At 41.7% G+C, this 25,751-nt stretch overlaps 1 protein-coding gene across 1 annotated transcript; it reads left to right on the top strand.

Moving 5' to 3' along the window:
• Positions 1-439: 439 nt before the first annotated feature.
• ADHFE1 (alcohol dehydrogenase iron containing 1) lies at positions 440-22,136 on the top strand. Its single transcript, XM_083518197.1, has 14 exons — positions 440-609; positions 3,536-3,573; positions 8,226-8,269; positions 8,677-8,730; positions 9,358-9,512; positions 11,156-11,352; positions 12,828-12,905; positions 14,993-15,098; positions 15,477-15,629; positions 16,275-16,373; positions 18,653-18,731; positions 18,855-18,951; positions 20,181-20,338; positions 21,755-22,136. The coding sequence occupies exons 1-14, from the start codon at positions 455-457 to the stop codon at positions 21,836-21,838; spliced, it is 1,497 nt and encodes a 498-aa protein (XP_083374323.1). The 5' UTR covers positions 440-454; the 3' UTR covers positions 21,839-22,136.
• The last annotated feature ends 3,615 nt before the right edge of the window (positions 22,137-25,751 follow it).

Below are 25,751 nucleotides of genomic sequence, written 5' to 3'. Positions count from 1 at the left end.
TTGCTGATCGTCAAGACGTTTCTTACATGCACCAGCTTTTCTTGAACTAGAAACAATCACCAGTGCCTTCTTTACAATATAAAGAAACAAAAAACAATTTTGTGGAAATGCTGTTTTTGAGACTGAACGTTCTATCTATTCACAGTGCTTCAAAATTTGGTTTCAGTTTGCAAGTAAAAACTTGGAAATGAGCTTCAGATTTCCGTTTAGCAAAGACCAGCAACGCACTGGGAGGGCTCCGCCCCCTCTTGTTTCTGCACCAAGCTAGAGACCCAAAAAGTTAAGGAATGAAGTTTTGAAAGGTGATCGGATCGAAAGTGTTAAATCGTGCCCAATAGGCTGGAGAGTATAGATTAACAAAGGGAAAAGAGTGCAACGATTGCAATATTTTATTAATCCTGAAGTTTTCGAAATACGTCGCTGGCCGCCTAACACTGTTCGGGCAAAGGCTCCAATGAGCAAATACTTAGAGGGGAACGACCGTTCCTGCCTCTCCCCTTCCAAGGTTTGCACAACTTCCCATCATGCCTCGGGGTCCCAAGTAGTTTCAGCCATGGCAGGAGGACGCGATAGGGTGGGATATTTGCTCAAGCAATTGCAACGGGCATCGTAAGTGTTTTGCGCCTTCCCCTGTTCCTCGCGTGACAGCGCCTAACTTGCTTCCCACAAAGTTATAATCAGCTGGAGAAGCTCAGCCCCTTTGCAGCCTTACAAAAGCATAACGAGGGTTTGAGGAATCTGCAGGTTCTAAAGTCATGGAAACGGGTGAATTTTAAGAAACATGCCCCACCTTATATTTGGAAGTTGTCCACTAACGTGGCCATTTCTGTTTTCTTTTTTGTTGAGAGAAAGGGAGAGTAGAAAGCTAGAGGTTTGTTGTTGTTTTTTCAAACACCTGATTGTTTCAAAAGAGTACTTAGAGATTACCAAATTGGACTTTGGTGTTTGCTGAAACTTTATAGCAGCTTTGGACAGAAAAACGAAACAAAACTACAGACCTAGTACGACGAGTTCATTATAAAAATATATTATTGCCAGTTGGGCATACCATTGCTTCTGATGAGCTTTTCCTTGGAAGGAGATCCATAGGTTTATAATAGGAATTTTCTATTATACAACTTGAGCATATAAAATTCTGCATTATGTGGAGGAAATGGATAGAGTTTCTTCCTCTCTCAAAACTGCAAAAGTTTGGGCTGTCCCATGAAAATGACCGGTAGCAGATTCAGCACAGATAAAAGAAAGTACCTCCCTACAAAATTGATAAATGGATATTGCTGCCACTAACTGGAAATGCATACAAATTAAGACCCAAACAAAATGTTTCCTGGGAGATGTTATGAAAGACTCTAGGTAATCAAAAATAATTTTGATCCCATTCAATCACATTGAAATTTCAAAATATCTGTTTACAAAGTCCCCAAATAAATTTACTTATATAAGGACTCTTGTGCTCCCAAATCTGCATCCTCCTCCACATTCCTTCCTTCTCACACACCAGTTCCCTCTTCCCTTTCCTGGCTTCTATCACCATAAGGTAAAGGTAAAGGGACCCCTGACCATTAGGTCCAGTTGTGACCGACTCTGGGGTTGCGGCACTCATCTCGCTTTATTGGCCGAGGGAGCCGGCATACAGCTTCCAGGTCATGTGGCCAGCATGACTAAACTGCTTCTGGCGAACCAGGGCAGCGCATGGAAACACCGTTTACCTTCCCACCGGAGCGGTACATATTTATCTACTTGCACTTTGACGTGCTTTCGAACTGATAGGTTGGCACCATAGTTCACCTCTATACCATGGTGTACTATGAAGTGGCTTTGAAAACCATGATTTGGAATCATTTCTGGTTAGTGCTAAAAATAGCTTTGCCTAACTTTGAGATCCAGCAGATAATACCTAGACAAAATAGAAAAGGCAAGAGGAAGTCTGTTCTGTTCCTAGTTTTCCGAAACATTATTTAGAGAATAGCCAATGTGATGTTTGAATGGAGCAAGGCTGTTGCTGAAGATGAATAAAACGAAAGCAGAAAAGATCATAGCTTAGTGACAGAGCACAATGTTTTGCATGAAAATGGCCCCATGTTCAGTCTCTGGAATCTCCTGAGACTATGGAGAGCCTCTGCCAGTCAGAGTAGGCAGTACTGGGTAAGATGCAGAAATAGGGTTGCCTGATATGAGACAACTTCCTTTGCTCCTATGAATAGGACACACTTCCTTCCACTGAGTAAACTGGCATAGCATCAGGCTGCACTGCTGAATCCCTATCATATTTGCTAGAATGTAGCTTATGCTGAACTCGGGTGAACTCGTTTTTAAGAAAATATGCATAAGGTCAGGCCAAATCATAAGGACTATTTTCCTTGGGCATAAATTCCACTTGAACCCTAATGATGGTTAGGACTGGGTCTAAAATAACAGTTAAACCTACTCTGGGTCTCGGCGTAGGGTGCTCAGAAGGAATCCACAATAAATAGAACAATTTATTGATTCTGTGTTAATTGGACGAGACAAGAAGTAAAATAGAAATGTTGTTCTGAGCAGAGAAGCATTTCCATTCATGAGCTTTAGAAACAACAAGAGGTGGAGAATCTTACTTTACAGTTGGCATGCCTAAATGGGCATGCTCTATTTATAGGTTTAAGTTGTCTTCAAATTATATTGGAGCTTTGTACAAACATTTGTAAACAGGTTTAACGGGTGAGCATTCCAGCAAGAAAATGTATCACCACCTTGAGACACTAGATGGCAGGATACAATTGCAAGAGAAACAGTGCAATATTAACAAATTCATTATATTGATATGTTAGTTCCTTATATGATGCACACACTGTGCACGCATGCACACATGGGTTGCACATATCTGATTTTTCTGTGCATGTCGATCCACACATGGGCACTTTCAATTCAACTTTGATCTCTGTGTTTTCCATTTACACTGGTGGATTGTGCTTGATGGGATGGGATGTATTCACACTGTGTCTTATCCCCTCTCCTCAGAACTTCCACACCCTCCTTGAGTTCCAGAAACCTGTGGGCATTTGTTTACCTGTGTAGTTTTGGGGTTTATTTTAGATGCAAGTTTTCTGATATACCAGACTTGTACAAAATAGTGGTTTAAAAAATATATGACGTGCACCAGCATCCCACTAAGGAGTGCTTTGCCACTGGAGATAGGGGGTGTGGTGCTAGATGGCATCATCCAGCAAAATGTCATGACACAGTTAAAAAGAAATCCCACGCAATGTGCTTCAATGCATCCACAATCGGGTAACATGTAATTTTATGTTGGACTTTTTGTACTTATCACATTATTCACAGATAATGAAATTCAGAAACATTGGGATAAAATGTGCGAAAAGTGTATGCTCCCACTTGGTTGGGGACAGGTTAAACACACACACACACACACACACACACACACACACAATGCATCCATCCACTTTGAACTGCCATGTGTAAACAGCCAATGCTGATGAACTCCTTACTTTTCCAGTGCTTTGTTACGCAAATAATTTCCCCTTTTTCCTTTCATTAGATGTATGTGTCCTGCCCATTCCCACACATATACTCAAGGTAAGGCTGTACTTATTTTGTGTCTTTATGTCAATTATTCCAGTTCCCATTAAACAGTCATTAGGATGCAAACTAGATCAACAATACCTCTCAAGAGAAAACTAGTTTAGTGACAGCATCTCCTCACAATGTGTCGGGCTGCTTCTGAAGCTCATGTGTTTTGGGGAGTGGCTTCTCAAGCAAATCATGAGCCTTGATAGATAGGTTCTCTTGTTCCAGACACTCATCTCCTTTAAAATTCTTCGCCATTCTCATTGCACACCCTTGTAGCAGGAAACCAGTGCCCACTTCCCCATTATGGGGGATAAATTGCAGCATTTTCATAGCAACAGATTATAGGTGTGGCAAAGTTGCCATCCCCATGGCTTATCTGTTTCTGGCTCTCAACATGTATACTGTTTGTGTCAGAAACAGAGGAGAAACAGTGGCATCCTTCATCCTCGCCACTTGGCTGCATGTCAAGGATGTTGCGAAGCTTCGTTCATAGCTTTAAGCCAGCCAGGTGCTCCCAACTATGAATCAACAATTTACAAAAATCTGTTGAATGGTGATAACGTTAAATGAAAGAAAGGAAAATGAAACAGTGAGATTTATCATAGTTCCTCTCAGTGGTGGAGGAAGGGGTGCCGGGGGTGGTTTGCCCCGGGTGCCATCTCTGGGGGGGGGGGGTGACGAGAAGGCACCCCGTGGGGGGCTCGCCCCGCCACCCCCTAGCACGGCGGCATGAGCTGCTGCCATCGCACCGCCACAGCTGTGTGTGAAGGATCTCTGCTGCAGCCGCAAGCAGAGGATCCCGGTGATGGCAGCAAACTGCCCAATGGCATATGCATGATGCACGCACATGCGCCATACGTAGCAGCACCACTTGAGCATCATACAGACGGAGGAGGGATCCCTCCACCGCCGCTACAACTGCAAGTGAAGTATTCTGCCACCGCCGCTGCAGCTACAAGCAGAGGATCCTGCCACTGTCTGTACGGTGCTCAAGCGGCGCCGACTGCAAATCATCCGGCACCTGTGCCGCATGTAGCGCCGCCGCACATGTGCCGTACTGGGAGGTTTGCCCTGCCCCCCCCCCCACCGGGTGCCAGTTAACATTCATTCACCCCTGGTTTCTTTAGGAGAAAACAGAATCAGACCAATCCAGGTGGAGTTTTGTTTTGTTTTCCCAATAGACACACAACTAGATGGTAATTAGATACAAAATAGCCAGCCAAAAACCCCAAATATATGTGCATAGTAGTGATCCAGTCCACGGTATTTGCTAAGTGTCTTCCGGGTCGCCCCAGGTGTCATCACTGAGGGGGGTGACATTCGGCGCGCTGCCTGCCCACGACTCCCAAGCCTACCCCAGGCCATTGGGTTAAGGGGGAGAGCTGCCCTTCTTTGCCAGCGGCATTCCCCCCTCCCCATTTGTTTTGACAGGTTGCAGGAGGCTTGGAAGTCACGGGTGGGCGGTGCGCCAAATGTCTGCCATGGGCAGCTCACTCCGCTATTGGCTGCAGGGTGCACGTGCCGCTCTGGGCCCCCAAGTGGCTATCCTGCACCTGGGAGGGCACCCTTCGTGCCATGTCCCCCTCGGGATTGCATCCACCCTGGGTTGTTTAAAGGGGTATGATACTGCTTTAAAAGTACAATGTAGATGGGACCTGAGGCTTAAATGAGTTAGAATTTTGTAGTCTCAGTGCACCCAATCCCATGGCAATGGTGAAGCATAAGGAGGTGTGGCCCTGATAAGTGCACAAATGGGAGATCATTAGGAGCTGTTTGTGAATTGCTCTTGAGTTTTCTATGGATGAACAGAACATATGCCATCTACTAACACTTGTTTGAGATTTGTGCTGTGGAATTAAGCAGAACTGAACATGATTTACAAAGTAAACATTGCAGGTTATGGAAGAATCCACATGTATATTGCTATTCTGTTGCCTTGTTGTTTTTGTTGCCATTAAGCATGCCACTTGGAATATTTTAATAGAAAAGCAGCTTTTTTAATTGCAAAATTATAAACATTCTTTGACAGCGTTGAGATTGTAAAGGCGTGACTTTACTGTGACTCCTCCTAAAGAAACATTCTATGCTTCATAAGTATATCTAGTCCAAGGGAAACAATATAGTTTTCCAAGCCCAATAAAGCCTTTAACGAAAGCTTTGCTCTGCCAAATAATAAAGCAGCAGGAGATCTATCATACCATCAAAACAAAATAGTGTAAGTGGCTTGGACATGTCTTTGGGATGTCAAATTAATTACGAAAACGACAACAGACTCAGACATTAGGGGAAATCAACCATGAACAGGGCTGGTGAAAGATGGTAAGAAAAGTAGCCAAGGGTAGCAGACGTAAGCATGAATAGGGAGCACAAAAAGGATTTTTAATATATTTATGGGTTTAATTATTTGGGTCACCACTCCAGTGCACCCCGAAGTATCTGTAGGCTCATTATCATTGCTTCACTCATTGGCCATGAATTCAAACACTAAATATTTAATTCAGCTACCAGACAGAAGGAGTGGTTTGTTCTTTGACTGGGGTAAGAAGGGCAAGATTTGACTTTTTGTATGTGGTGGGGGTTCTCCATCTTTCTGTGTCTCTCTGCCTCTCCTTGTGCATCCCACTGTGGAAGAAGCTAGTGACCGTGTAGTTTTTTTTCTATGAAATTTGAAAGGATAGTTCTGAGAAGAAATTAAAAGATTAAAGTGAAAGTCTAGAACTTCTACGCAAGAGACATTGTAAGAATTCCCAGCAACAATGGCTGGGCTGCTCCCACAGAATGAGACTCACAAAGGTGAGATGATGTTTTTTATTGGGCCAGCAGGCCTCTGAAATCCTGGAAGGAAGTATCTAAACTAAGTATCCTTCATCAGACAGGTGTTACTAGCAAAAAAATAATAAAGCAAAGCGTGTAAGAGATATGACCTACTTTTTATAACAAGGACAAGTTGGAAGGTTTTTTTATATATATAAATATTTATTAACGTTTTCACAATATTACATAATGAAAAAGAAAAAATACAAAATACAAAATAAAAAACAGTTAAAAACAATTCCATCTTTTTGTCACTTATCTTTCATTTACTTGTTTCCCGGACCTCCTCATACCTCCCTTTTTTTTATTCCAGTTCAATTTATTAGTTCAGCAATTCCTTTCCCTCCTTATTTTATCCTGATCTTTAATCTTAATATATCATAGCATTAAATTTTTACCTGTTAAAAATCCAATTTTTTCATATTCTTTTATACCATTACAGCTAGAAACCCCTTAACTTCAATCCAACATCATTCTAACATTCATTAATTTTGCAATATTTCTGTAAATAGTCTTTAAATTTCTTCCAATCTTCTTCCACCGACTCTTCTTCCTGGTCTCGGATTCTGCCAGTCATTTCCGCCAATTCCATGTAATCCATCATTTTCATCTGCCATTCTTCCAGAGTGGGTAGTTCTTGTGTCTTCCAATACTTTGCAATAAGTATTCTTGCTGCTGTTGTAGCATACATAAAGCAAGTTCTGTCCTTCTTTAACATCGATTGGCCGACTATGCCCAGGAGAAAGCCTCTGGTTTCTTCAAGAAGGTATATTTAAATACCTTTTTTAATTCATTATAAATCATCTCCCAGAAATTCTTAATCCTTGGGCACATCCACCATAGGTGAAAGAATGTACCTTCAGTTTCCTTACATTTCCAACATTTATTATCGGGCAAATGGTAGATTTTTGCAAGCTTGACTGGGGACAAGTTGGAAGGTTTTGAGGAGAGACTGCATTAGCTGGATTGCAGAGAATTTTGTCTTTCTGGAGACTTATTTTTCTTACAGATTTCCCCAGTGGTGAAGTAGTAATATCCTTTGCCCGTATTTCCTCCCTTTGTTTGAGCTCAGTTTCTTTTTAACAACAACAACAACAACAACAACAACAACAACAACAACAACAACAACAACAACAACAACATTAAATTTTGTGAGACACAGACAGATGTTACTTGCAAGGTCAGGAATACAGTTTCCAAACTGCTAAGATCAAGCAAAAGGCATATTATTGGTATGATTTGATACCTGGCAACACCTCACTGTTATCTTCTTTTTAAAAATTCAGAGCTGCTAGAGGGATTCTAGTTGAAAATGTTTATGAAGGGCAGATTTATACATGGTAGCTGGCTGTATGTAATCAGCTCAGGAACATGTGGGGCTGTGCCTGGCTCGTGGCCAAGCTGTGCTCATATGGAAGTGCCTTTTGTGTGAATTGTGGCCTCTGCGTGGGTGCTATACATGTAGCTGCCACTGTTTTCATGTCAGTAATGTCATGTTTTGAAGCGAGCAAGTACATCTTAATGGTGAACACTAAAAAAAAGAAAAATCCCAAAGATGACACATTAACACAGGCATCCCCAAACTCAGCCCTCCAGATGTTTTGGGACTACAACTCCCATCATCCCTAGCTAACAGGACCAGTGGTCAGGGATGATGGGAATTGTAGTCCCAAAACATCTGGAGGGCTGAGTTTGGGGATGCCTGCATTAACATCTTGGGCTTTACAATTCAAAAGAAAAAAAATATATCCATTTAATAGGAGCTTTTTTAAAACATAAGCAAAGATGTGTCTTCCTGTGCTGTGCCTGGGCTTGCTAACTCTGATGTATAATTTCTTTTCCAGGTATTGAACATGCTGCTATGGGGAAAACAGACTATGCTTTTGAGGTAAACTTAATTAAGTTTGACAACTATATTTGAAACAATACAGTGGTACCTTGGGTCTCGAACTTAATCCGTTCGGTGAGTCCATTCGACTCCCGAAACCATTCAGAAACCAAGGCGCGGCTTTCAATTGGCTGCAGGAGCTTCCTGCTCTCAAACGGAAGCCACGTTGGACGCTCGGTTTCCAAAAAACATTCTCAAACCACAACACTTACTTCTGGGTTTGTGGTGTTTGGGAGCTGATTTGTTCGACAACTGAGCTGTTCGAGAACCAAGGTGCTACTGTATTGTGCTCATTTAAAATCCACTATTTCTTGAATATATAATACACATTGGTTATTTTAAAACATGAGTTTTGTAGGCTCCATACAACCTCTTTTCTGAAATGCATTATATCTTGGCTTTTACAGATGGCTGTTTCTAGTATCCGATATGGAGAAGGAGTTACTAAAGAACTAGGCATGGTAAGCCATTAATTACATATTATCACTAGGACTGTTATTTGATTTTTTAATTAAAAAATAGCATTATAAATAATTGTGTGTTTTAGCTACATTAGAAAAAATATACTTCTGAATCCTAAAGTTTACTGCATCTACAAGGTGGAGCTTAAGACAGGGACCAACTTCTGCATTATTGCAACCAAGAAGTTTAGGATTGTGGGCAGATAAATTGCTGCATATGTTAATGGCTATATGTTGTCTCTCTGATGAATCATCTTCATATGGAGATTAAATTAATTGCCATTATTTAAAAACTGAGCAGACTCTTCTTTTCCAGTGAATGGGAAGCTGTCTTGAGCACCATTTGGTAGAAAGGTAGGGGTATAAATTTAACAAATAAATTACAGCAATCCACCCAAGGAATCAAATTTACACAACTAACTCAAGTTTACTGTCTATTGCAATCTCATGTTCTGGAAAAGATAGGGGGGGGACTCACAGTGACCAGTCAGATAACAAGTGGGATATGTAGAATTTTGTGTTGGAAGGTTTCTTTTCCTTTGGGATTGGGGTTTGTTTGTTTGTTTGTTTGTTTGTTTGTTTCCTTTTTCTTTTCTTTGGTTTTAACTACTTTTTTCCTCACTGAAGGACCTGCAGAATTTGGGTGTTAAAAAAGTCTGTGTGATGACTGATAAGACCCTTTGTCGTCTCCCTCCCATGCAAGCAGTCTTGGATTCTCTGACAAAAAATGGTATAAATTTCCAAATATACGACAATGTAAGGGTGGAGCCAACAGACCAGAGGTACTACTTTTCTCCTATATTTGTGCAACCTGCCCTTTTCTACTTTGCATCTAAGTTTCTGCAAAAAAGAGGCCTTCAGATCAGGACTTAGCAGCAACAGGGCTTCTACAGCTGTGCAACCAAGATGTTAAAACGCAGAGGACGGATGTTTACATTGTTCCATGACCTTAAATAAATTTATCTGTTTTTGATTTCACAAGTAATCTTACAACACTGCATAAAAACCTATGGTTCTCCCCTCTCCAATACCAGTACAATGATAATTTAAGATCTGCGCTGGTTTTCTGTAGCTTCCTTAGCGCAATTCCCATACGAAGCCCTAGTCACACAAGTCCAGCATATTTAAGAGACCTTCTCCTTTTCATTTCTTTATGTTCCACCAGAATTTCTTAAGATTGAACAGGAATCCTGACTATACTACGCATGCAAAAATTTGTGCTCTGTTGCTATAATACAATTGTGTAAAAAGTCCTGCCTTGTGCACTGAATGATGAGTGCTGCCGTTTACAGTGATGCTGTACAATGCCTACTCAGATGCAAGTCCCACTGAGTTCAATGGGGCTTACTCCCTAGTAAGTGGGCATAGGCTCCCATCTGATGGGAGGGCGTTCCACAGGTGGGCACCACCACCAAGAAGGCCCTCTGCTTGGTTCCCTGTAACCTCATTTCTCACAGTGAGGGAATCACCAGAAGGCCCTTGGGGCTGAACGATGGGGGTGGAGACGCTCCTTCAGGTATACTCTACGTGGGGCTACCTTTGAAGGTGACCCGGAAACTGCAATTAATCCAGAATGCGGCAGCTAGACTGGTGACTGGGAGTGGCTACCGGGACCACATAACACCGGTCCTGAGAGATCTGCATTGGCTCCCAGTACGTTTCCAAGCACAATTCAAAGTGTTGGTGCTGACCTTTAAAGCCCTAAATGGCCTCGGTCCTGTATACCTGAAGGAGCGTCTCCACCCCCATTGTTCAGCCCGGACACTGAGATCCAGCGCCGAAGCCTTCTGGCGGTTCCCTCATTGCAAGAAGTGAGGTTACAGACAGAGGGCCTTCTCGGTAGTGGTGCCCACCCTGTGGAACACCCTCCCTTCAGATGTGAAGGAAATAAGCAGCTGTCCTATCTTTAAAAGACATCTGAAGGCAGCCCTGTTCAGGGAAGTTTTTAATATTTAATGCTGTACTGTTTTTCACATTTGATTGGGAGCCGCCCAGAGTGGCTGGGGAAACTCAGCCAGATGGCGGGGTATAAATAATAAATTATTATTATTATTATTATTATTATTATTATTATTATGATGATGATGATACTGGAGGATAATATATAACTTTTCACATTGATTTCATTAGGACCTAAATATATCTTACCCAGGATCCAACTCACCAACTACTACACATGTGGAAATATTGCTTTTCCCCTACCTCAGCTTTCCTGAACACTGGGTTCCCAATGCCCTCTATATTGGAGGCTATTAAAACTGCTGTTCAGGAGAAGAAAAATGGTTTTCATGCTTGCACACTAATGCATGTGCAATGGATGGTTTGTGTATGCTGGGATCTTTTGTGGTTTTAACTACGTTGTGACCCTCTGTGAGCTGCTGGATAGAGCAGGGTAAAATGAACCACGTGTTCTTTTCTTTTCAAGTTTCATGGATGCCATCGAGTTTGCTAAAAAGGGGGAGTTCGATTCCTATGTTGCCTTAGGAGGAGGTTCAGTCATAGACACTTGCAAAACTGCTGATCTCTATGCATCCAGTCCAGAATCGGACTTCTTAGATTATGTCAATGCTCCCATTGGAAAAGGCAAGCCTGTCAAAGTTGCTCTCAAGCCGCTGATTGCAGGTAAGGAAAGTTGACCTGATTGGGTGTGATTGTGAGATGATTGAGCTTGTCTGATGGTTTTGGTTCTTCAGTTCTCATTGCAAAGCAGATTTAGCCCTGCTGATTGAAAGACTGTCTGTTGGAACTTAAAATAAGATGCTCTGAGCCCTTTGGAGAAAGAACAGGCTACTAGCGTGGTAAATCAATCAGCTAGATTAAATAAATTCACATGGGACAATAGCTCTGCCCTCTTGGCAGTGCTGCTGCTCTCTGTGGTGTGAAGAGTGGTATTATTATTTATTAAATGTGTATGCCCCACTTCTTCCAAAGATCATAACATAAAAATACAAAATGAGAACACAAAATAAATAATTCCCCCCCAAAAAACCCAATAACCCTCCTCACACAAACTCATTTAAAAGGCCATAGAGTGTTTAATCAGCCAAAGGCCTGGTTATCAGCCAAAGGCCTGGTTTCACCGGATACCTGGTGTTGGTGCTAGACAAGCCTCCCTGTGGAGAGCATTCCACGAATGGGGAGCCAGGCAGAACAGGTCCCATTCTCATGCTGCCACCCTCCGGACTTCTTGTGGAAGGGGTACAAGAAGGGCCTCAGATGATGATTTCAGGGTCAAGATCAGTGCATATGGGGAAGGCAGTCCTTGAGCTATTAAACAGTCCTGAGCCGTTTAAAGCTTTATAGGTTAAAACCAACACTTTGAATTGAGCCTGGAAACTAACTGGCAGCCAGTGCAGTTGGGCCAGGATCCGTGCAATATATTTAAACTGTCTTGTCCCAGTGAGCATCCTGGCTACCAAATTCTGCACCAGCTGAAGTTTCCGAACCGTCTTCAGAGGCATATAACGTGTTGCAGTAATTTAACCTAGAGGTCACCAGAGCATTGAAGACAGAAGTTAGGTTATCCCTGTCTAGATAAGGGCACAGCTGGGCCACCAGCCAAAACTGATGGAAGGCTGAGGGAAAGATACCAAGTCTGATGGTATCAAAAGCTGCTGAGAGGTCAAGGAGAATGAATAGGGACACATTTCCCCTGTCTTTTTCCTGACAGAGGCCTTCATAAAGGGCAGCAGGGTGGGCGGTAAACCAGCAGAATGCCTAATCTGTCCCAATTGCTCAGTGCCAGCAATGGTAGCATATGAGAGCCTTCTCTGTGGTGGCCCCCAGATTGCGGAATGACCTTCCCACCACCACACTCAGTTTATTACCACAGTGGTACTGCTCTTTCCAGCAGTTTCCCACCACCCTGAATCCTTTCTCAGAATGGTACATGATGAACTAGCAGCAGGGCTGGGGGTAGGGAAAATGACTGCCATCACCCAGAATATTAAGGGAAGAGCATTTTAAGAATCTCCATTTTTTGGTCCCCTCCATGAAAATCTCCCCATTTTGCCACTTGGGATCTAAGTTTCTAAGTTGATTTACGAAGTTGTGCATGTGCGCACACAGTAATAAATTTAATTTGCTCTTTTCCAAAGTTCCTACCACTGCTGGGACTGGAAGTGAAACCACCGGGGTTGCTATTTTTGATTATAAAGAACTAAAAGTAAAAACTGGTAAGAACTGTATGTGTTTGCATCTGTTACCATGGTTCTTTTCTTCAATGTCATGGCTTGGCACTGCGTCAGAGTTTACAGTATCCAAGAAGACTTCCCCCAGCTGAGTAGTATTTTCTAATGTATTATAACATACATGAAGAAGGCCCAGCAGAGAATTTATTTCCTCAGACTTTTAAAAAAGAACAATCTGAGTGAGAGACTGCTGGTGTCCTTCTACCGAGGCTCCATAGAGAGCATACTTACATACTGTATTTGTGCTTGGTTCTCCAGTTGTACAGCTAGGGAGAGGAAGGTGCTCCAGAAGGTCATAACCACAGCCCAAAGGATTATTGGTCACCCTCTCCCACCTTTGGAAGAACTGTACGGTTCCCGTTGCCTTAGGAAAGCAAACAACATCCTGCAGGATCCATCTCACCCGGGATACAGTCTGTTTGCACTACTGCCTTCTGGCAGGAGGTATAGAAACATCAAGTCAAGGACAAATAGACTGAAAAACAGTTTCTATCCAAGAGCTGTGGCCTTTTTGAATGCTGTAACTCGATAGTGAGACCTGGGAGTTTGATGGGTGTGGGTGTGGGTGTGGTTGGAAGGTGGTTTGTTTGGTTGTTGTTGTGTTTTGCTTTTGTTGTTTTTAAGGGATGGCATCCAATTTCGTTGCACTTGTGCAATGTTGCACTAGTGTAATGACAATAAAGAATCTATCTATCTATCTATCTATCTATCTATCTATAACATACATGATGTGGAAAGCTGCAGCTAAAGTCATACCAGGGCCAAGAGATGACAATACATTTGTAGAGTATTTGCAAGCAAAAGCAACAAAGCAGAGAAGTCACTTCCTACCGTCGCTAGCAGACAGCAGCCATGTGGCTCCCACCCCCTTCAATGGTGGGGAGGGAAGATAAAACTACTTTGCTTCAGAAAGCAGCAGACATTAAGCTATGACAACATCCCAAGTTGGAACCCTATGATAGGAATTTTGACAGGCGGACAAGACGACTCACCTGTCAGTCATGTGCTGTCATAATGACATTGTGTGATTGGCAGGTGGGCAGGCCCCACAGGTCAGTCTGTTGTTTGCACCTCCCCTTTCAATCAAAGGATCTTCAAGGTAGCTGACAAGAATTCCATTAATGCCAAAATCAAACCCACGCACTGGCTGATGGTAAGAGACCAGAGAATGCTTGCTTCCCTTCAGCTCAGTAATCCCAGGACTATTGGCAGCTGGAACAGAGCATTCTTTCTGGCAGAGAGAGGGGAAGCAAGCTCCCCAAAGCTGCTCCTTACACTACTGAATGCATAGGACTGGGTTGGTCACCTCTCTTGCTGTAATGTTCTTTTGGAACAGCTACTTTCCAGTGGCCCAGCTCTCTTGGCTAATGGCAGGGGTCAAAGTGTTCTTATCTCCATAGCTACTTAAGATACCGGTGTTTGCTTTTTACAGTTTTACATTACAGCAAAGGCCCTTGTTTTCAGAGATTCTTGCTGAGATTCATTTTTTTAACATGTTCTTAATAAGAATTCAGCTAATCTGTTATTAGAAGTAGGTACATCTGTGTTTAGGACACGGGTGGCGCTGTGGTTTAAACCACAGAGTCTAGGGCTTGCCGATCAGAAGGTCGGCAGTTCAAATCCCTGTGGCAGGGTGAGCTCCCATTGTTCGGTCCCTGCTCCTGCCCACCTAGTAGTTCGAAAGCACATCAAAGTGCAAGTAGATAAATAGGTACCACTCCAGTGGGAAGGTAAATGGTGTTTCCGTGCAGTGCTCTTGTTCGCCAGAAGCGGCTTAGTCAAGCTGGCTACATGACCTGGAAGCTGTCTGCGGACAAACGCCGGCCACCTTGGCCTATAGAGCGAGATGAGCGCCACAACCCCAGAGTCGTCCACGACTGGACCTAACGGTCAGGGGTACCTTTACCTTTACCTTTTACATCTATGTTTAGTTCTCCCCTTTCCCCCTGTTTCTGTGGCAGTTCTAACACTTTGTATGGTCCGTGTTTTTAAATAAATGTTAATATTGTTTCAAAATAGTTTGAGAAAGTCCTTTTTTCAATATATCCATTTAATGTAATTTTCATATTTAGGCATTGCTTCTAGAGCTATTAAGCCTTTCTTGGGCCTAATTGACCCTTTGCATACTCTCCATATGCCCAAGCATGTGACAGCTAATGGAGGATTTGACGTGCTTTGGTAAGTATGTATTATAAGTAGTTTAGATTTATTTTTTTGGAAGACATTTTTATGTTTCTTGGGTGTGGGTATATTTTGATGACCTTTTCAATTAAGCATTTAAGAGGAAGAAAAAAGTCTGACTTAATGTTTCAGTTGTCAGCTGAATTCCTTGGGCTTTGCTTTTCTCTGATTTCCTGGTACTTTTTGCCCTCTGGACATTGCCAGGCCAGAAACCCTAAACTGGGGATTTGGGATATAAGAATCAAATCAGAATAATCAGGAACAGTCACTCACTTCTAGTTTTTCAATAGTAGTGATTTCCAAATGCTAATGGGACAAGCCACATCAGTTCAGATTGTTCTGTTTCCTCTTCTATCTCCCCCACCAACCTGCCAGCCATGCACTTGAATCCTATACTGCTCTTCCCTACAATCAGCGCAGTCCTTGTCCTTCAAACCCAATGAACCGCCCAGCGTATCAAGGAAGCAACCCTATCAGTGATATCTGGGCCATCCATGCATTACGGATTGTTGCTAAATATTTAAAGAGGTAAGAGTTTTATTTTATTAGGGTGCGTATAATTTTCTTTACTGAGCCCTGCAATGGATGATTTGGAGGTTGAGAATTGGGGTGCGTCTAATAACAGGGTTTTGCTTCCCAGGGCAAATTTTAGAAAGAACATGTCAGGATCAGTTAAGCAACTCAGACATATGTCATACAAAATTGCATAACTGAGGTCCCAGTCATAAAGAGAGAGAGAGGACGTAAACTTCTTCATGGCACAAAGCGACTAATTTGAGACAAATGCAATGGGAATCATGTGCTAGAAGTCATAGCACTCTCTTCTGACACCTGCTGTGATCATTACTAATAGATACTTAATGAGTTCCACTGACTTCGAAAAAGGGATTTTCTCCTACAACACTTGATTTTGAGCATTGTCTTTCATGTGAAAAACTGCTTTTTACAAGGTCAGATCATTTGTCCCATCACCTGATTGTTTAGAAGTAGATGTTAGGAATTGATCCTGGAACATTCTGCATTGCAGACATGTTTTCTACCACTGAACAAGAGTCCTTTCCCCAACCGAGTAGGGTTTTTGCCTATGAAACCAATGCCACAATAAACCAGTTGACCTCGTAGCCTCCTACAGTGCAATTTGCCTTTTGAATAACAGACTTGCGTTCCTCACAGAGCCATCAGGGATCCAGAAGATAAAGAAGCAAGGGCCAACATGCACCTGGCAAGTGCTTCTGCCGGCATTGGCTTTGGAAATGCTGGGGTACATCTTTGGTGAGTTGAGAACAATTTTTATTGCCCTCACATAACTGTTGTCTTTTTTGTTCCATTAAATGCAATAAAATGTGAATGCATTGTCAATGGGGAGGGCATGATCCGTGCTAGTTACAGTGTTCTGTCCAATGTGGCCTTTCCATTGTCAAGCAAAAGCGCTTAAAACTGGGCTTTAGCAGTTTAAAATATGCTTAAATGTATAATCCTCTATCTATTTAATTCATCAATTCCTTCCTTCATTAAATGTATATCCCATCCTTCCAAAGGAAGCCAAGGCAACTCTATATACCACCCTATACCCGAGGGTCTCAGGGCAGTTCACAGAATAAAATCAAGATATAAAACCACAAAATACATAATAAAAATAAAAACAACAGCCCAATAGCCCCCCCAAAAAAGCCACATTTAAAACAGCATAATTAACATGAGAATAAAATATGATCATAAGCATGAAATGGCTGTTTGGCAGGCACAAAAAGAATCCAATATTTAGGATTTGTTATCAGGCATAGCAATGTCCCTCCGGCATAGCTGTCAACGTTTCCCTTTTTTTAGGGAAACGAGCCGGCGCAGCACACACGGAAACGCCATTTACCTTCCCACTAGTAAGCGGTCCCTATTTATCTACTTGCACCCGGGGGTGCTTTCGAACTGCTAGGTTGGCAGGCGCTGGGACTGAGCAACGGGAGCGCAACCGTCAACCATGCGATCGGCAAGTCCTAGGCGCTGAGGTTTTACCCACAGCGCCACCCGCGTCCCTTTAGAACTACCCAAATAGTATAGAAATTTATTTATGTATGCAACTACAGCTGCAAGAATGTTATTTCCCCAAAAGTGGAAGGATGATGAGGTTCCAACAAAAGGAGATTGGATACAGAAACTGATGGAGTATGCAGAAATGGTGAAACTTGCTGGAATAAGAAATCAAGATTCTAAACTTTTTAGAAAGGAATGGAAGTGGTATACTGAGTATTTACAAACAAACTGTAAACTGATCAAGACATTGGCAGGATTATTGTAAAAACCTGCAATTTTTAAAATATATATGAGAATAGGCAATTAAAAGAAGAAGTTAAGGCAATTTGGAGTATGCAGGAAAGGACAAAGATTAATAATAATAATAATAATAATAATAATAATAATAATAATACAGTGGTACCTCGCAAGACGAATGCCTCGCAAGACGGAAAACTCGCTAGACGAAAGGGTTTTTGGTTTTTTGAGTTGCTTCGCAAGACGATTTTCCCTATGGGCTTGCTTCGCAAGACGGAAACGTCTTGCAAGTTTGTTTCCTTTTTCTTAAAACCGTTAATACAGTTGCGACTTGACTTCGAGGAGCAACTCATAGCACGCGGTGTGGTAGCCTTTTTTTGAGGTTTTTGAAGACTTTGGTGATTTTTGAAGCTTTTCCAAAACTTTTCCGACACCGTGCTTCGCAAGACGAAAAAAATCGCAAGACGACAAAACTCGCGGAACGAATTAATTTCGTCTTGCGAGGCACCACTGTAATAATTTATTATTTATACCCCGCCCATCTGGCTGGGCTTCCCCAGCCACTCTGGGCGGCTTCCAAAAGAATATTAATATACTATAATACATCAAACATTAAAAGCTTCCCGAAACAGGGCTGCCTTCAGATGTCTTCTAAAAGCCTGGTAGTTGTTGTTCTCTTTGACATCTGGTAAGGAACCACAGAAAGAGGGGGAAGGGAGCTGAAACTGAAACTGTTAAAACTTGATTAAATAATTGTTGCAATGCATGTAAATGAAAATTATAAATAAAAATGTAATAAAAGAAAAGAAAAAGAAGCGCTGATCTGTCTTCCCCATACATAACCTGTATCCACTACATGCAGAGGTTACCATTTGGATGAGCAGCTACTTCACATGTGAAAAAGGGTATAACCCTATTTGTCTCCAGAATGAGAAATGTAAGGATATTTGCTTGTGCATTCAGGTGAAAATGGTTATCAACCTCTTCCTAAATTAGCTTCCACATACTTGCATACTACACTTTTGGGCACCCAAGTAATTCTGGATCAGGGACTTTCCCCCTGGTGTTGTTGTTACGAAAGGGTTATTGCCAAGGTGCTTCTTAACCCTTTGGCCCAACTGAGACACCAGCAATGTCAGAGAGGCATTCATAAGCCTCTTAGCGACTCTCTGCACCTCCTCCAATCAATTATATTCAAAATACTGTTGAGTATTTTCGAGTTGCTTGTAGAGTTTATTTATGTTCCTACCTTTTCATACTAAAACGAAGGTTTCCTTTCCCTCTAGCCATGGCATGTCTTATCCTATTTCTGGCTTGGTGAAGAATTACAAAGCAAAGGATTACAATGTGGACCACCCTTTAGTGGTAACTACTTAATGCACTTGCTATTTAATTTGCCTGAAAATGATATTGCTGCTACTTTCAGGACTGAACTTGGAACAATATAGGTTGCCTGGTTAATGCATGCTGTGCTTTTCTTTCCTGCAGCCGCATGGTCTTTCCGTTGTCCTCACGTCCCCAGCAGTGTTTACTTTCACAGCCCCTATGTGTCCAGAGCGCCACTTGGAGGCTGCACAGATAATGGGTATGATTCTGTTGATAAAATGTGAGAGTACATGCTTTCGAGGTTGAGAGGCAAGATGTCATTCAGCCCTTCCAGGATCTGCAGCTTTTTTATGTCTAATGCAACAGACATGCAATATTTTTGAGGGTTCTCAAACTGGTATAAGGAGCTTTGGTAGGTTTGGATTTTTTTAGAACCAACGTCATCCCCTCTCCTCCCCAATGTAGTGGTATTTCCCCCAGTGGATGGGCACAAGCTGCTCCTAGGTCTGGATTGGAAGCTGGGGTGAGGTTTGGGCGCAGAAGAGCACCAAATCCATCTTAAATGTACAAGCTGAATTTGCCGGTATACAATTGAATCTCACCCACAAAACAGCAACTGTTGGGAACTGGACTCAGCTAATGTGTCAGATTTACTGACAAGCAAAACAAGTCAGGATTTTTTTTAAATGGAATTTGTTGATTTATTACTTAAAAAAGAAGAAACAAGCACCGACTCAGGGTGCTTCCAGACAAGGGAATAATACTATAGTGGGGTCACTGCCATATTTTTTTTTTTAAATCATGGGGTAAATTTGAATAAAATGGAGGTATGGGGATATGGGCAATTTTAATCTAATTATGTTGTGTGGACACCAAAATATTTACTTGCATGAGGATCACCTGTTTCGCAATAAACACCTGTCTGGAAACACCCTCTGACTCATAAAGGTTAGCATGGACAGTTTTGATATCACAAACATCAATGTGTGATTCCTGGATTCCACTGATTTCATTGCAATGACCTTCCTGTCCTATAGGTGTTTTGTGTTCATCAGAAGAATTAGTGAGAGCAAGGGGCCCACAATCCTAACTTCAGTCTGCATGTGCATATTTGCCTTAAGCAATACTTAGTGAACACACGATAAAAATGCTAAGTGTGACTATACCTCTCATGGGTCACTCACAGCCTTTGTGTGTTTTCCACAATCTATTGCCACCTATCAGACTGATGGTAGTAAAAGCATAATGGGCAGAGCAATTGGTTCTCATGCCAGTTAACTTGTTTTTTGTTGCTGCTGTTCTCTTCCAGTTTAGATCTAAATCATATTTTTAGACTCCTTTAATTGGGAAATAGTTTCATTCAGTTTATTTCATTTCATTTTTAGAGAAATGACTGCTTTGTGTGCGCGCGCGCATTTAGTATATTCAGCTACTGCTACAGCTGAGGGATATCTTTTTATTTCCTCAAAGTTCCTCTTTTTATTTTAGGTGCTGACATCAGCACTGCCAAAACCAAAGATGCGGGTCTTGTTTTGGCAGACACTCTCCGGAAATTCTTATTTGATCTGAACGTTGATGATGGCTTAACTGCTCTTGGTTATTCTAATGACGATATCCCTTCCTTAGTCAAAGGTACCCTCCCTCAGGTAAGACAGGTGGCAAAGACCATTTCTCCTAAAATAAAACACTTACCTTTTTTTAAAAAAAAATCATTTATTTTTAAGATGCGAATATAACAGATGGAATATCCTTATTATTAATATCAGTAAGTGATGCTTATATAAGTCCTAACCTAAACATACAGTATACATTTGCATAGGTATCAAAACTGATACTTATAAGCCACACATTCAAACATACTCACAAATGTAGAAAGGGCAGTGAAATGTTCAGACCACTGGCGGATGTTGATCCTTCCGTCCTTGCAATATAAGTCACTCTGCAACCATAAGGGCTCAGAGGATTAAAATAAAACATTTACTGTAAACGTTTTCCTTTCTCGGCTTTGTTTCTCTGTGGCAGCAAACAAGTAACAATTGGATAAAATCCTTAATCCATTTTTCTTTATGCTATGCAGAGCATTCGTAGTACAGTGGTACCTCTGGTTACGTACTTAATTTGTTCTGGAGGTCCATTCTTAACCTGAAACTGTTCTTAACCTGAAGCACCACTTTAGCTAATGGGGCCTCCTGCTGCCGCCGTGCCGCCGGAGCACGATTTCTATTCTCATCCTGAAGCAAAGTTCTTAACCCGAGGTACTATTTCTGGGTTAGCGGAGTCTGTAACCTGAAGCATATGTATCCTGAAGCGTGTGTAACCCAAGGTACCACTGTAGGAGGCAGAGACTTCTTCTTTTTATATTGACTTTTCTCCATACATTATTTTGTACATTCTCTAAGAAGGAACCACTAATGATAAACAGGTTTATCCTCAGAAACCTGCTGTGCACTGCACTGAGTTTTTGGTCTCTGATTAGCTTGGAGATGTGAAGGCTTCCTCCCAAATTCATTGTGCATAAGATTTCATATATAGAATTGCCTCAAACGAGGAGTGGAAAACTTCAGTCCTGTGAACCAAATCAGGCCTTCCAGGACTCTCTCTTGGCAATTTCCCCTTCATACCCGTATGAAGCCATACCTATTAACAGCCCCATTCCATTCTTTCCTTGGGTGCTTTTGCCTGGCTGGAATTTGTCTTTGGACTGTGACAATAATACCTATACCTTATTTGGATGGAAGATGGAAGAGTGTGTTTGTGTGTGTAGAAACTTCTGACTTACTTGTGGCTTGAATGCAGTGTACTATATAAAGGTTAGTCTGTTGCTCCTCACACTTTTGCCTCTGGCCTTGACCACCACTGTTCTCCGTGAAGGAATGTGTCTGTCAGACCGAAAAAGGATCTCCACCCTATCTTTTAAACTGTAGCAAGGCATATGCTCCACTCAGTTACTAAGTTGTTAAAGAACTTTCAGCCTTAGTCATCAGTGTGTACTCAACTGTTGATGATTGCCAAAACCTTTACATAATTCAATTTATTTATTTATTTTTGTTTGTTTTTTTAAGGAAAGAGTGACTAAATTATCTCCCCGTCCTCAGACTGAAGAAGAATTATCCGCCCTTTTTGAAGCTTCCATGAAACTGTATTAGATGTTCTTTTTTAAAAAGAATGCTTTCTTCAATTGCATCTAACTCGCATGATGCAATTCAACTCATGACTGTCATATGAATGAGTGTAACTCCATATTCTAAATTGAAGAAATCATGCCCATTTCTACATATATTTGCAATCCGAAATATTTCTGCTTCCTTTATTGGTCACTGGAACTAATCACTGATGGTTCTCCCTTGCCTTCCTAAGAACTGTACAGTAATTCACGTCCTAGCATGTCACATGAAGTGGTCCAGATATCACAGATACAAAAATAAAACTTTACAAGTTCGGAAAGTGCCGTCCTCTACAGCCACTTCACATTCAGAACTCCCTTGCATACAAAGGATGCTTTGTGTTTTTTATGACTGCCTTGAACTCTTGGCTCAATGAGACTGCTACCCACCCATTCTGTGTAAGGACTCTTTTATGGCCAAATACCGGATGTAGGTCTGTAAGTAAATTTATTGCTTGTAAAAGAGGTTGGGAGGAGGTGAAATGCTTTCTGCTTACCCCAGATCTGTGTATCACTCAGCTAATAGGCATGCAAACTTCAATGTCAATATATGTCCACACTCTTGGAGAGCTTTTGCAGCTCAGACTTTTCCATGGGCTCTTAGGTCAAATGAAAGAAGGAGAGAAGGAAAAAGAAAGCATAATTGAATTGTTGGTGATTAATAAACACACACAACTGCCACCACTACACTTCTTTTGCCTCAGAAAAACCCAGTTTTAGGCAGCAGCTCAAGGTGAGCATATACACACTACAAGATTGAAGGGTTTTGCCACAGACTCTAAGAAATGTAATGAGGGGATCTCTAACTGTTTATGTTGAACATCCTCAGGAAACAAATGCCCAAAGCTCTTAAAGCCACGGTAGCTGTAGCAATTTGATGCTGGTTTAAATTTGGGGTAATAGATCTTTTCTTATTCAGTGTCGTAAGGCAGGATCACATGTGAAAGTACATATGTACAGTACACACTATCCCTAACAAGTCATGAAACACTGAGGGCCAGCAGCAAACCTGATTGCCATTGGCTAAATGTTCGCAGGAAGTTGCAAGAGCCAATTCTAGCTCTCTAATAAGAGTACCTTTACAGATCTGTGCACGTAATTTTGCTAATGTATCTGTCCCAACTACTCATCACATTTTCACAGGAACGTCTTAAAAATGTACTCTGTGTGGAGCAGATTTCCAGCCAGACTTACCCTGAGAAGGGGCTTGTTTTGCTTAAAAGTCTCATCCACATGGAGCAGTGAGGGCCCTCTGTTAGTCACCTCACTGACCTTTGAGCTGAATGTTGTGCTTTTAATGAGATACACAAACTTGAATGTTGGTCCCAGAGGCCTTAAGTTCACTACTTGGCATTCAGATGCTGATTTACAGCTGCAGCGAAAATGGGTAACACATCTTAAAGATTGATTGATTGTCAGGGTCGCCAGTGTGCGGCTGCCCCCTTTCCATTGTTGTGTCACTTGCTTCTCGGCCCTCGAAGGGCACCAGCCATTGTCTGACATAGTTGGTGTTGCTGTGGACACAGCTTAGAATCTGACTCCTGCACTGCGTATATATCTTCGTTCTTCAGAGAAAGAACTGCTACAATACAAAACAGAGATTGGAAATCATGGCTGCTGCTCTCTCTCTAGGCACAAAAGCAGGGGAAATAAGGGAGATTTTCAGTCATTTAATTAAAAAGAAACAAAACATTTTCATCTCTAGATTACAAAATTAGACTCTTGGTGCTGGCTCTGGAGTACTTTAATTGTACAGACTAAGACCTGGGTTCAAAACTTCACTTGGCTATGAAGCTCACTGGGTGACTCTGGTCCACTCACTGCCTCCCAGTCCTAGCCTACCTTTAAGGTTGTTGCGGGGATTAATTTAGGAGGGGGAGAACCATGCACACCATCTTGAGTTCCTTGGAGAAAAAAGGTGTGATATAAATGCACTTTTATAAATAAAATAATATTCTTCTCTTCTCACAATGCCAAACTTGTGTTCAAAGTTATGCCTTAAAATCCTGGGTTTGCTTTGCACCATTTTTCTTTTCAATGGTTTAATTGTGCAACACTTCAGTTCACGGTCCCAGTCCAAAAATACCTGCACTTTATCCTTATCATACCGACAAGTTAATAGAAGTAGGCTCTGGTAGCTCAGTAAGGATCAGATTTACTGTTATGTAACTGAGTATGAAATCCAATGAGAATGATACAATTAAAGACTTAGATTTGATAACACACCCTGCCTGTTGAAAGGATATTAGATGGTGGCCTATTCTCTTTAGATAGTTGCTGATGAATTTAAATCGGGACCAATGGCAGTAGTATGCACGGTTAATAAAATGGGGCAGTTCTTGGTTTCAGATATGTCTGGAGGCAACAGGCCATGGAAGCCATTCTCTCTCATTCTTGATGGGTTTATAATTAGTTATGGGAACTCCTCAAATGTCCAGAGGTCCTTCAACATTCCTTCATTTTGTTCAGCTCTGACAGTTAAAATATTTCACTGAGCTTGGTTCAACATAAACAGATTCTGTGCTAATGCGTGAGACTGTTTCTTCACAGCAATATAATTACCTGGAAATGGAAGACTTCATCACATGTGAAGGGGGTTTCACAGTAGGAGGAGCAACAGGACTGTACTTCTGACTCCACCCCTACCGTTCCAAGCCCCACCCCCTGACATCCGCACATAGAATAAATATTTGAATTCAGGAAGCCCATACGCATATATTTCCCCTATGCAGGCATGGTGGGGCAAGGGTTAGGGTTACCATGTGAAAGATTACATTCCACCAATGTAATGAGTATCAAGACCCCAACAAAAAGTACCAAGAACATAGAACAAGAATGTGGATAATAATTACCTAATGGTGGCCTTCAGTGCAGGAAAAGCTTATAAACACTACAGGGGTGTGGGAGAACAGTTCCCACAACACATTTCAGCAGGTAGGTTACAGCATCATCTTTCTGAGTTATGTGTCCATCAACTGTTTCACCAGACATTTTCTTTCCACGTCATACAAGAGGGGATCTAAAATATTTATCTTCATACATGGAAATAAAAATGTGGTTTGTATATTTGCAATAAAATATAACTTTTTAAAAGTTTTAAAATATTTAATACATAGAAACCACCATTATATTGTGCCTTCCAGATAGAGAAATTCTGCACAGCAATTTTTTAAGGGAAGTGGATGTTCTTTTCCTGGGGTATCTTCTTTAAGGAGTATCCAAAAATTAGCAGGTGGTGGAATAGACATTTTGTTTCAGCTTTCTATTTTTGCCTGTGGGTCAATGTGGATCATTTTTCTGACCATTTGTAGAAGTTTGAAATCCCTGCTGCCTAACCTCCTCTGCTCAGCTCGCTGCTGAATAGATGGTGCACTGATCTTTTTATTGGTTGGTAATGGATTTGGTTTGATTGCTTGACACAAGAACAATAGAAGGATAAACAATTCCATTTGTGGCCATGAAATTCCCCATCTGTTTAGTGTGTTTGTGCCCGGGACAAACTGGACGGAGACAGATGAACTAGCCAGCCGAGTCTGATGTTAATGACATCAGTCATACAAGCAGAACATGTGGCACAATAAATCAAAAACTAATTGAACTTGGGGCTGATTATATTGATTGCTCCCTGAACATTTTAAATACTCCAGTGTTTTCTAGAACAACAGCTTTTCTCCCCCTTCCCAACAGATTTGGTACCATGGGACAGTTTGGAAACAAGTGGTACAAATCCTGTACTAATGTTGGTTCTGCTTTGTTTGTGAGTCCACAACTCTCATATAAAGAAAGAACTATAGTACCGTATTTGGCTCAGGCTCGTGAGTTGAATGTTGATGTCCTCCCTTTAAAATTCTATTGTATTGTAGTAGTGGCAGTAAGTTATATTTCCAGGACATCAG

The sequence above is a fragment of the Podarcis liolepis genome, assembly GCF_965112155.1.
Source record: "Podarcis liolepis genome assembly, chromosome: 8".
Taxonomy (NCBI): Eukaryota; Metazoa; Chordata; class Lepidosauria; order Squamata; family Lacertidae; genus Podarcis; species Podarcis liolepis.
Note: the sequence above shows the minus strand (reverse complement) of the source record. Positions and strands in the feature narration are given on the sequence as shown.

Coding starts and splice junctions, on each gene's coding strand:
- ADHFE1 (XM_083518197.1), top strand. CDS start 455: ATGAGCAAATACTTAGAGGGGAACGACCGTTCCTGCCTCTCCCCTTCC. Junction 9,513..11,155: donor GTGGAGCCAACAGACCAGAG/GTACTACTTTTC, acceptor TTTCTTTTCAAG/TTTCATGGATGCCATCGAGT. Junction 16,374..18,652: donor AATGCTGGGGTACATCTTTG/GTGAGTTGAGAA, acceptor CTTTCCCTCTAG/CCATGGCATGTCTTATCCTA.